Source organism: Ceratotherium simum, chromosome 7 (genome assembly GCF_057802395.1).
Source record: "Ceratotherium simum simum isolate JZ-2026a chromosome 7, ASM5780239v1, whole genome shotgun sequence".
In the NCBI taxonomy this organism is placed as follows: Eukaryota; Metazoa; Chordata; class Mammalia; order Perissodactyla; family Rhinocerotidae; genus Ceratotherium; species Ceratotherium simum.
In genome coordinates this window covers 34,720,987-34,734,177 of record NC_141906.1, presented here as the reverse complement: position 1 = coordinate 34,734,177, position 13,191 = coordinate 34,720,987, and the positions used below count along the sequence as shown (strand labels likewise).

General features: G+C 44.0%; 1 protein-coding gene across 1 annotated transcript in view; it reads left to right on the top strand.

Moving 5' to 3' along the window:
* Positions 1 to 13,191, top strand: part of TENM4 (teneurin transmembrane protein 4) — a 404,318-nt gene that overhangs the window by 369,859 nt on the left and 21,268 nt on the right. The window contains exon 25 of the mRNA XM_014790360.2: positions 8,570 to 8,742. Within this exon, the coding sequence (XP_014645846.2) occupies positions 8,570 to 8,742 (173 nt within the window). The remainder of the gene's footprint in view (positions 1 to 8,569; positions 8,743 to 13,191) is intronic.

Sequence of the window (13,191 nt, the reverse complement as noted above, 5' to 3'; positions counted from 1 at the left end):
AAGATGTGAGCACTAGCTTCCCTGGGGTAGAAGCAACCAGTCATGCGTAATAAGGGTTCAGTTAGGTTGGTTGGTGAATTTATAAAGGCTAAGTGTGTACTGGCAAGAAAGTATAAAGCCCTTGGAGGCTGCAGACATTGGGAGAGTCCACATCCTCTTCAGAACTTTTCTCCACAAACCCCATCAGGTACTCACAGAAAAGAGTAGAGAAAGACTTAAGAAAGTGTTCCTTGTGTAGACCTGGGGGAGGGGTACAGCAGCTGCTGAGGGAGGGGCACACATATCTGCCTGTTCCACCCAGACCTTTCTCACCTTATCTCCTACATGGAACAAAAGCCTTAATCTGTGGAGAGAGGGGCAACTGACACTATCCTACTTAGGCACTGGTGGAAACTCATTGCAGCTGAAGGAAGGAAGAAAAAAAATTTTAACTACTGCTAGGAGAGTAACAGGAATATGTAATGGGCCCAGAATTACAGCCTGAAAAGGGGCAGGAGCACAGAAGAGGCCACACTCCTGAGACTCAGGGACACATGCATATATAAGACTGAGGCTTAATCAGAACAAGAGAGAACTCTCTTATGCTCACTACCCACTACCACTTGCTAAAAAGCTAAATATAACAATGAAAAGCAGAATACTACTGGGAAAGAGATAAGAAAGGGATGAGAACATGGAAAGAGACCCTTTATAAGGCCCAGCACAAAGAGGGGACCTAAAGCTGAGAATGGAGTAGACATTGAGGAAAAAAACCCTCTGGCAAACCAGTTTTTCCCCCTAAACACAAGGTATTGCTGGAGGAATTTAAAGCCTGTGATGCACTAAGGTTAACCATAGAAACAACAAACTTCAAACCAGCCCAAATCCTAATTAAATTAACTCGAACTCCCTCACTAAAGTCCTAGCAGAAGGAAACACATCCCCATTTCCATAAAACCTGTTACCTTAGTCTCTACTGTGCTACACAAGATATCACACTTTAAAGTGAACATGCATACAAAAAGGCAAGAAAAATCAACACACTCCAAAGAGACAAAGGAATCATCAGAATCATACTCAGATATGACACAGATGTTGAAACTATCTTTCAGAGAATTTAAAATAACTATAATTACGTTAAAGGCTCTAATGGAAAAGGTGAACAATATGCAAAATCAGATGGATAATTTCAGCAGAGAAATTGAAACTATAAGAGAGAATCAAATGGAAATGCTAGAAAAGAAAAACACAGTTACAAAGATGAAGAATGCCTCTAATGGGCTTGTCAGTAGACTTGACACAGCTGAGGAAAGAAGATGCATTGATAGAAATTACCCAAACTGAAACACAAAGAGAAATGAGTGAAAAAATACAGAGCAGGGCATCTAAGAGCAGGGGAACAATATCAACTGGTCTAATATGCATGTAATTGGAGAAGAATTCCAGGAGAAGAGAGCAAGAAGAAGGCAGAAGAAATATTTGAAGAAATAATGGTTGAGAATTATCCATAATTAATGACAGACACTAAACCACAGACCCCAAAAAACTCAGAAAACACCAAGCAGAATAAACACACACACACACACACACACACACACACACACACATCTAAGTATATCATATTCAAACTGCTGAATACAAAACAAAAAGAAAATCTTGAAAGCAGCCAGAAAAAAAAGAGGCATTTTATACAGAGGAGCAAAGATTAAAAATTACAGCCAACTTCTCATCAGAAACTGTGCAAGCTGAAAGACAGAAGTGCTGAAAGGAAAAAAAAACAAAAACAAAAACCAAAAAAAAAAAAACCTGTCAACCCAGAATTCTATACCCAGCAAAAATATCTTTCAAATGAAGAAATGTTCTAGAGGTGTAGGCAGGGATAAAGGAACTAAGAAAGGATGTGAGGCACCCAGGCACTAAAAACAGTGAACAATCATGACCAACATGCAGGCTTAAGGGCAAGGCAGGGAAGGAATAGAGTATTAATTACTGAAGCCCAGTGGGAGCTATGACCACAAAAGAGAAGCCATCTGGTAGAAGCTGTAATTGTGGATAGATGCAGCCACTATTAGAAATATGGCACTAAAGGAGATAGGGAGTGAGTAGAAACTTCTCTTGACCTCCAGTCTCTTACCAGTGCCTGACATTGACTGAATCCAACCAGAAGCAAGCCAGCAAGGGGTCTCAGTAATGCAGTCTGCAAGGGTCAGCCCTTCTGGGCACAGAGAATGGCAGAGAAAGGATCTGAGGGGGAAAACAGAGAATAAGCAGAACAGACACTGACTGGCTCTGTGATACTGTAGACACAAGTGGCAGAGCCAGGATTCAATCCCAGATCCACCTCAATCTTAAGCACTTTCCACCAGACTCATTGCCTCAAGTACAACATCAGCAAGAGAGAAGACCTACAGTGGTAAGGTAGACTAGATCTTGGAAATCCTGAAGGCTAGAATTCATTACTGGGACTTAATTCTATAGGAAATGGGCAGCAAGTACAAGTTTTTATTGCAGAAGCCCAAAAGTGCCCTGGCTCTGATACAGTTTGGGAGTAGCTAATGATGTAGTGATGCCATCTATGATAGTGGCCTGAGGCCAAGGGAACTATTGGTGTGCATGGGCTGTGAACTCTAATTATTCACAGAGGATACAGTGTCCAATTCCTCTTGTTGATGATGGTGTTGTTTGAAACAGTCATAGATGAAAGTCATAAAAATCAAATCTTTATTTTCCAACCCAAAAGTCTGATCAGCAAAAAAGTTAGCATCAGAGAGGCAATTTGGCATTTTCCTTGCTGGCTGCACATAGTAAGTGGCTTGAGGAGTGAAGTATTGAGTGTGAAGAAGAAAGCCTTGCAGTGTGTGTGCAGATACCCTTTAGTGGTCCTCTTCTGAGAGCAAGTTCACAGCAACTGTATGAATCTTTTATGGTTTTCTTTCCTCATGCTCCAAAGATGCTTTAGGAAAATGGAGTGAAGAAAAGTCAGTGGAAGGAAATAATGGAAAGCCAATCATCTGGCCATCTCTATCATACCCCCAAATAGGGACTTGCCATCACTGCAAAGTCAATTGCAGTGATATCAAAGCAAAGCATCTTGAAGGAAAAACTGTCAGCCTTCTTGACCCACTTGAGATTTCCAAACACAAGTTTTTCTTTAACGTAGTGATGAACACAAAGGTTATGATTTGAAACAGCATCACTTTTATGGGAAGCCTGATGAAAGAACACAGACTTTAAGGTCAGACAGACCTGACTTTGAATCCTGTTCCTCTGCTAGCTGTGTGATCTTAGGCAAGTTAGTTATCCTTTCTGAGCCTCATATTCCTGAATTGTGAAATAACAATAATAATACCTACCTCAAAAGATGGTTATGAGCACGGTGCTTGATAAATACCTAAAAGGTACTCCGTGAATATTAGTGAACTTTCCCTTCCTCATATGGAAGGGGGAGCGGGTAAAAGGGGTGGAATTCTTAGTTATTCTCAGTCCACATCTTGAAAAAACAATAATAATAGCTACTGTTTATTTATTCAGTCATTCATTCATTAATTCATCCAAGAAATATGTATTGAGTACCTTTTATATGCTGGGTACTCCTCTAGGCCCTGAAAATACAGACAAGGTCCCTATCCTCATGGAGCTTATATTCCAGTGGGAAGAGACAGACAACGAACAAGTAAACATATAAACAAAATAATAAGTACAATTGGGCCAGCCCCGTGGCTTAGCAGTTGAGTGCACGCGCTCCGCTGCTGGCGGCCCGGCTTCGGATCCCAGGCACGCACCGACGCACTGCTTGTTTGGCCATGCTGAGGCAGCGTCCCACATACAGCAACTAGAAAGATGTGCAACTATGACATACAACTATCTACTGGGGCTTTGGGGAGAAAAAGGGAAAACCAAAAGGAAGAGGATTGGCAATAGATGTTAGCTCAGGGCCGGTCTTCCTCAGCAAAAAGAGGAGGATTGGCATGGATATTAGCTCAGGGCTGATCTTCCTCACACACACACAAAAATAAGTAAGTACAATGAAGACAATAAAATAAGATAGTGTGATAGTGATGGGAGGACCCATCAGAAAGGGTGATCACAGAAGGCCTCACTGGAGTGATAACATTTGAACTAAAACCTGAGTAATGAAAGGAACTAACCAAACCAAAATTGGAGGGAAGAACATTCCCTGCAAAGGGAACAGTAAGTGTGAGCTGGCTTGAGCTTGGCATGTTTGGAGAACAGAAGGAGAGGTAGTGGAATGCAGGAAGTACGAGGAATAGAGTTCAAGGTGAAATCAGAAAGAGAGGCAGGAAGGAGCAGGTCATTCAGCCAACATTCATTCACATTATTGAGCACCTGCTATATGCAAGGCACCCTTCTAAGTTCTGGGGGTACAGCAGTGACCCACCACAGTCCCTTTTTCCCTCAGGGAGATGACAAGAAAACAGAACTGAGTGCCCTTCCCCTAGGGCTACATTGCTGGCAAGTGTAGAGCCTGGATTCAAAGCCGAGACTTTCTGGCTCCAAGGACCTTCCCACACCAACACGTTCCTTCCATTCCTTTTGGTTAGAAAGAAAGAAAATTTGCCAGTAATTAAAGTAAAGCTGCGACAGACATAACTAAGACGTTGTTCAGAAGTCACCCAATCACGGGGCCAGGGTCTGAAGCAGCCACTTGGAATCCAGCAAGTGCAGAGAACTATCCCCCAACACCTTGTTGAGCAGCACCAGCCTCCTTTCTCTTAGCAGCTCTGGAGCAGGAAGAGAAAGGGCTCCACTGAGGGGGCCACAGGGCAGAGGTGTTCAAGGTCTAGAAGATGGGCAGCTCCATTTCTTCCCCACAGAGGCAGAAGCAACAGTGTTCTGATGGGATAATCACAGTTATTGATCAGGCAGCAGAGAGATCCAGTGGCATTTCTCAAGCTCTGGAAGGCACTGAAATGAATGAATAGGAGACAAGAAAATTCTATAAATTGGCTGTTCTATTTGATGTTCATTTAATTAAGACATTCAGTCCTTTTAATGGAAAATGTGAGGAGTGGAAATTACTGTTTTTTGGCCATCTCGTATAAAATGAAAACCAGATCTTGAAGGCATGGGTCCTTTTCATTGTATCTTCTTCAGGCTCAATTTAATTATGTATTACAGGCTATCTTCAATAATAATTACAATCGTCTGCCTTTATGCAAAGCCTCTTTCTGTCTTGGAGAGTAAAACTCTGGGGAGAGGCCTACGGAGATTGCTGAAGTATCATTTAGTGAAAGTGGTTATGTCCATATTTGTGCATTCAGTTGATGTTTATCATGTCCCTACTGTGTGTCAAGCCTCTGTCAAGTCCTGCAGGAGGTAGCATGTGAATGAATCATGGTCCCTTTCCAGCAGAGCAGGAAAAAGGCTTCACACATCCAATCATGCATTCATTTATTTGTTCAGCCAACGTTCCCTGCCTGTCTTCTCTCTGCCATTCCCACTGCTGGAGCAGCTAACATGAACAGAGCCAGTCCTCCAGGGCCCCGTTGCTGGCAGGTGGTAGGATCCAGAGTCCCAGTCTGGCTGTCTGACTCCACAGCCCTGTCTTGACTCAAGCACTCCCAGGCCGAAGCGGGAGACAATTTGAACATCAGCTATTACGATGCAGGGGACACAGTCTGTGACAGAGCTGTGCCGGAGTATCCCTGGGAGAAGAAGGGACGGGAGAGACCAGGGAGGGCTTTATGAAGTGGCCTTGGGCAAGGCCTTGTTAGAAGTAGTATTGAAGTGACATCTGACCCCTGATTAATAATCTCTCTATCAAGTCTTATTTGTAAGGCTCCATAACTCCCTTTTAAGTATCTTTTTAAGTATCTTGGTATAATAAAATCTCTGTTATCCGGTTAGGTCAGGAAATTAGATAGTCTGAGTAAGTAGTCTCATTAATAAAGAGTATGTACATGGATAACAGGACTAGCACAGCATACCCATCCCCTGAACCTGTGGGACCGAAATGGATCTTCCTGTTGATTTAAAAGATGACTCAGGGTCCAACAGGGCTCCGTTACTCATAGACCACAAATACAGTTAAGATGACCAGGGCAGAGCCAATTTTGGGGGGTCTTGATTTGGGGCTCAGGAATTTGGAGTGTGCTAGTTATTTTACTGAAAAGGCCTGGAGAGTGATATTGGCAGATATCCTATAAGTGAGACTCTACAAATGCCGGTAATTTAAAAGGTCCTCTTCCCCAAGATGGCCATGCTCATGAGCTCCTGGTATGTGGCATCACTTGGGTTGTCAAAGCACTTTTCTGATTATGAAAATAATCCATGTTAATTATAGAAAATCTTGGGGATATAAAATATAAATACATAAGCAATTAAGATCACCTGTAATTCTACCTTCCAGAGATAACCACTGTAAACGTTTTTGTGAAATTCCTTCCTGTTCAAATTTTCAGCAACCATAAGGGTTAAAGAGAACCTACAGTTAAAGGGAACAAAACTCTGAATGAGTCTGCAGGTGAGAGAGGCCTTCGGACAAACATTCCAGATCTTTACCCCAAAGATCGTTGCCATCCTTCCTAGCAGCAATCTCTCAGAATCACTCCCTCACCTGGCTCTGAGCGGCACTCTCACCTTTGACCCTCCAGTCCAGGTTTCAAGCCACACCATCACTCTCCCCTAAGGCAAAGTGACCTTTTCTTATGAGAACCTGACTCAGTAGTAAGGAAGAAAAATGAGAAATCATGACAGGAAACAGGTTTCCAAAGCCCTTTAACTGCCTATAGGAGAGCCCAAAGGACTGATATAGACCCACAGCCTTGCCCCACCAAGCCCAAGCCTGAGGTATGGGTAGAGACCACTGAGTTGCTCGCCATCTTGGAAGAGCTTCCGTTCCCCTGCCTCAGGCCTCAGCAACAGAGAGATTCAACTTCCTTGGCTCTTCCCCCAGAGTGGGACTTGTGTCCAGGACTGGGATGATTCATTCAAAACACCGTTACCAACACCTCCTCTGTGGCAGACTGTGCCAGGGACTCTCACCATTCAGTGTACAGAGTGTCATGATCAGTGCCAGGCACAGGTTCAGAAAGAGCTGGCAGATGGCAGAGTCCATGCAGCACCCAAATCTGACCTGAGCAGAAAATTGCTCAGCGAAGGCCTGCCTAGTCTCACCCACTAAGTCTCACCTGAAACCATGGAAACTGCAGGACCCAGGGGTCCTGGCAGGAAGCCAGGCCCAGCTGAAGAAATCATGAGAAGAGCCAGGATGGACCTGAACTCTCAGGCCTTTCATTTCACCATAGTTAAAACCCTCAGGGGTCCAGAGGCCAGCTTTACTCCAGGATTAGAAGCAAGGCAGGAAGAAAGTCCAGTAGGGAGACCCAGAGTACATGGGGGAGACATATATGGCTGAACCCGTGCAGCAAGCTTAAGCATGAGTAGAACTCAGAAATATTGACATCTGGATGAAGAACTCTTCCCCCATTCACACACAAATGCAAAAAGGCTATTTAAACCTACCTTTTGACACTTCAGCCTCCCATAATTAAAAATAATAACTAAAATGTTAATAGCCTACTCCCTGCCCCCTCCCAACCACTCTGCAGCAGGTGGGAGAGCACACCTTGCAAATGGACGGTACAGAAATGCTCGTTGAAGACAGAGAAGCAAGTGGTGGCTTGGAAGCAGACAGATCTGAGTTTGAATTTTGACTCTACCACACTTATTAGGTGTGTAACCTTGAGCAGGTGACTTAACTTTTCTGAGCCTCCTCCAAAAAGGAGATAATATATACTTTTTAGAGTAGTTGTGAGGATTAAATGAAAGAATGTATGAAAAGCCACTGGCACCATACCTGGTACATTGTAGGTGTTCAAGAATCACAGGTCTTTTATTATTATCAGGAGAATGGGAAAGAGAATTAAAATTCAATTATGACGCTTCAGAAAAACCACACCAGAGCAAAGCTGTGAGTTCTGAAAGCTGCAGATACACAGCTGCTTGGTGCTAGATGTGAAATCTAGATGGGCAGAGGTTGCAAGAGCCCATCTGTCTAGCCTGCTTATGCAGCAGAGTCCTGGTCTGAATTCAGAGTACCCTTTTCCCAGAATCTGTAGCTTCCTAGGAAGCCCCATCTCTAGTGTTGTTCAGGAAGAAACTGTATAACCAGTTCTTGGGGGTTTTGAGAGGGGATTCAAGCATTACATTTGACCACTTCCCCTCTGGGAGTGCGTCCCCATGCCCCCCACCCCCACCCCAAGACTCTGGGTCAGCAATCTCATATGGCCACCAGCATCTCACCCTTCTTGGGTGAATATTGGTTTATAGCTACAGGGAACTTCCACATGTTCCTCACAGTAATCCTGGGTGGTAGGCAGAGCAGGAGTTATCATCTCCACTTTATGGAAGTAGGAAAGGAAGACTCAGAGAGGTAAGTCGTTTGCCTGCAGAAGGGTATCAGCAGGTGGAGTCGTATCCTGAAAACTATGTGCAAGGAAATGTAGGAGACATGGAAATGTATTCGACCAGAAGGAAATACAATACTGTGGCATAAGGCAGAACATGCCGAGTTCCAGCTATAGCAGTGTTATATTTCTGTTACTCAGAGCCACCCCTTGGTTTTCAGGTATGACAGCTTTGGCCGCCTGACAAATGTGACCTTCCCTACTGGCCAGGTGAGCAGTTTCCGAAGTGACACAGACAGCTCAGTGCATGTCCAGGTAGAGACCTCCAGCAAGGATGATGTCACCATAACCACCAACCTGTCTGCCTCAGGTGCCTTCTATACACTGCTGCAAGGTAAGCCAGGTGGGGCTGGGGGACTTTGAGGCAGAGGGGTGGGGAGACCCCTTTGGAACAGGATGACACAAGCAACAAGCTGCTCCTGGAGCTGCCCAAGAACAGGAAAGCATTATAACTGGTTTCTCTCTGTATTGCCACCTAATTTGCAAAACACACCAGCCTGAGTCCTATAAATTCTCCCCCAGAAGCATCAGGGTAATATTTCACTGTTTCATCCCATTATCATGGGAACAAAGGGTAGAGAATCCATTAGCTGCTGGTCCAGGTGACCTCACTATTCTGCCGTTCCAATGGCTCCCAGATTAAAGACTTCCTCTCACACTGGCGCAGGCGAAGACAAAGGACAAGAATAATTACACCTAATTAGGAACGGGATTTGGGCATGGAGGGTCCTTCCTGAAGCTCAGGTGGGAACAGTTTGTGCCTCTGCTAGGATTCCACAGAGAAAACGCCCTTCTTCTCTGCACCCATCCAGTGATCCCTGGTGTGATCTTTTAGCATCAGGTAAATCACAATGATGAAACATGATGGAGGGGGCCATAAATTGTCTGCCTCAGTTGTTCTCATGGGACATGGTGACCCAGGATGGGGCTTGCAGCTTTGCTGGACGTAGTAAGCATGAAAGAAAAAAACAAAAAAGAAGCCATCACCGGGGAAAGCCTTGCTTGATTCTCAACCCCTTACCCTCCAGATGGTTTTTTGTATTCCCAAAAGCTTTGACAGAGAGTAGTAAAAAGAGCCTTGGGCTGGGAGTCAGAGGCCCTAATTCTAGTCCTGACTCTGCCCCCACATCGCAGCGGCCCTCAATTTTCTTCTCCGGGAAAAGAAAGCAAGTTGAAGCCATGTCAAATGGTGTGGGGCAGTTCAAAGAGTAGGAGTTCTGGGGTAGACAGACCGGGTCCCTATGCGCGCTGTGCCAGTTCCTACCTGTGTGAATTGGCTGGAGTCACTCTTCTGCAAGCCCCAGTTTCTGGGTCTGGGAAATGGGGTGAATTACAATACCTGCCTCATAGGGTTGCTCAGATCATTTCTTTAGACAACATACACAGTGACCAGCATGGACCAGGCATGTAGTATTGCTCAGTAAGTACTTGTTGGATAAATTAACTAATTAATTAATTAACAGGTAGTTTGGTTTACTATAAGGAAATAACTGTATATTTTCACAACGACTTTTACTCCCAAATGTAGTCCTATGCCTTTAAAAAAGCTCAAAGGGGCCGGCCCAATGGCGTAGTGGTTAAGTTTGCATGCTCTGCTTCAGCAGCCCGGGGTTTGCAGGTTCAAATCCCGGGTGCGGGCCTACGCACTGCTCATCAAGCCATGCTGTGGTGGCATCCCATATACAAAATAGAGGAAGATGGGCACAGATGTTAGCTCAGGGCTAATCTTCCTCAGCAAAAAAAAAAAAAAAAAGAGGAAGATGGGCAAAGGATGTTAGCTCAGGACCAATCTTCCTCACAAAAAAAAAAAAAAAGGGGGGGGGGCCGGCCCGGTGGCGCAAGCGGTTAAGTGCGCGCGCTCCGCTGCGGCAGCCCGGGGTTCGCTGGTTCAGATCCCGGGCGCGCACCGACGCACTGCTTGGCAAGCCATGCTGTGGCGGCGTCCCATATAAAGTGGAGGAAGATGGGCACAGATGTTAGCCCAGGGCCCTCTTCCTCAGCAAAAAAAGAGGAGGATTGGCGGATGTTAGCACAGGGCTGATCTCCTCACAAAAAAAAAAAAAAAAAGCTCAAAGAACAATAGCGGTTCTCGGTCAAAGAAAGAATAAACAAGCCCCAGAGTTCCTTCCCCACCAAGCACCTTTAGAAATGGGTTGGGACACACCTCAGGTATTTATGCTCTGACTGGGTTATTGCCACGAGTGGGTACCAATTCCAAGCCAGCCAGGGTTCTGCCTGACCAAGGATAGCAGGGCCACTGATTCCTCGGACGTCTGTCCTTCAGGCCTGTTTTCTTCCCTGTGGTCAAGAGTTGTCTCATCCACCTCTAAGCTGGCTTTGAGCATTTCTCTCAAAAGTTAATGCAGGCTTTCTTATATTTGGGCAACTTTTTTAAATTCAAAAGTGCCACATTGCCTCGGTTTTAAAGATGTGCCATCAATTTAATGACAACTTTTCAGGTTGGGGGAAAAAGACACTGCTTGAAATTTATACAAGGAATGAAGACACATTCCAATTTCAGAAACATTAAAATGTGAAAAGGAGAAGTACATCTTGGAATCCAGGCAGCGTGGTACCTGTGTCTCCTCTTTGGTGCCTCTGCCAAGCTCCCTTTCCTTCTCTCATACCAGGCTCAGATGCTCACTTTTGCAGCCACCTCAGTAGAGTCTTTGTAAAAAGCTCTTTCATTTTCGTCTTATGTCTGAACTATGGGAAGAAATAAGAAGCAGCTACTAATGAGCAGCGGCCTTGGGAAGTCACAGCTCCCGTTAAATGGGGATCATTTGACACGGGCCTCTACAGATGCTGTTCCATCCAAAGTCACCATTAATGGACATACGTGGATTCAGCAAGAAGCAGCTTTAAAAGATAAATTGACACAGGCTTTTTCACTGTTCAAAGGAAGCGAAATACAGATTGTCAGTGAATAATGCATAGCAAGTTTGAGGCAGATTTTAGAATTCTGTGTGTGTGAGGGAGAGAGAGAAAGATGGAGAGGGAGAGAGAGGGGCCGATCTGATGTTATTCCACCAGGGAAGATTCAGTGAGGGTTTCCTACAAAAACTACATCCTTATTTCTTGACATGGCCCGGAATATATCTAGTTCAACCCAGCAAACGTGTACTGAGCACATGCAATGAAAGCAATAATGATAGCTAACATTTTGGAGCACTTATTAAGTATGAAGTATATTGTTAGTGTTTTACATTCATAGTCCTATTTAATCCTTACAAGAACCCTCTAAGATAGGTATTATTAATGTCTCCCATTTTCTAAATGAAGGCAGTGAGGCACCAAGAGGTTAAGTAGCTGGTCCAAAGTCACATACCTAGTATGGTATTTGGACCCAGACAGATAGGCTCTAGAAGCCATTCTCTTACCCACTAATCTAAAGGCAATGGGGGGCCGGCCCCGTGGCTTAGCGGTTAAGTGCATGCGCTCCGATGCAGGCGGCCTGGGTTCGGATCCCGGGCGCACACTGACGCACCACTTCTCTGGCCATGCTGAGGCCGCGTCCCACATACAGCAACTAGAAGAATGTGCAACTATGACATACAACTATCTCCTGGGGCTTTGAGGGAAAAATAAATAAATAAAAAATTTAAAAAAAAATAAAAAAAATAAAAAAATAAAGGCAATGGGGAGCTATTAAGGCCCAGGATTGTACTATAAATGTTCGCTATGACAGGTGTGGAAATGGGGTGGTGGAGATAGAGGAGAGACAACAAGAGATATACGTGACAATGACTAGCATGGTGCCAGGCACATAAAACCAGTAATACTGACATTTACATGACACTTACTATATGCCAACTACTGTTCTCAGCTCTTCATGTTCATTATCTCACTTAAGCCTCTGAGGTGAGGGTACAATTATTATCCCCAGTCTACAGATGAAGAAATAGAGGCATGAGAGGTCAAAGAATTTGCCCAAGGTCATACAGTAAGAGAGTGGCAGGGCTGGGACTTGAATCCAGGTCGCCTGGCTCCAAAGTCCATGCTCTTGATCTCTATGCAATAGTGTCTCTCGCAGGAAACATTGGGATATTTGAGAATTAAGTCATTGTCAGAATGGTCAACCCTACACCTCTCAACTGCAAGAACATTAATGAGGCCTATGAAGAGGTTAAGAGATGTGTAGGAGGGGGAGGCATTCGTTCTGACCAGAGGAACAGGAGAAGCCTCTGGGAAGAGATGACATTTAAGCAGAGCGTCGAAGGAAGCACTTGGGCTGGCCTTTATTGAGGAGAGGGGCAGTGCAGATAGAGGCAACAGCCAAGGAAGGGAAGGAGGCAGGAGAGCACAGCACAAACTCAGAGATATTGTTTCCATTTTTAGAAAAAAATTCAGTGTGTGTTTTACAGCCAAAATTTACTTTTTCTCCAGAAGTTTCTTTTATCTAAAGATCTGAATTAAAATGTTTTAATCAGATTTAAAATTTCAAAATCAGATCTATTTTTAATTCATTGTCATATATACGTATACGTCATGTATATATGACAATGATTTAAAACATATATTTGGCATTCTGTTGGTGATTTAAGTATTGGAGTTATTTTTCACCTGGGTGTTAGGAATATTGTTACCCTAGTGTATATCAAGAACCTTAAAAATGTTCAACCCTTTGCTCTAGTAATCCTACTTTTAGGAGTCAATTTTTATTAAATAACCCTAAATGAAGACATTGATTTATCCAAGAAATATATTTTTTAATTGAGATACAATTCACATACCATAAAATTCACTCTTTTAAAGTGTACAATTCAGTGATTTTTAGTATATT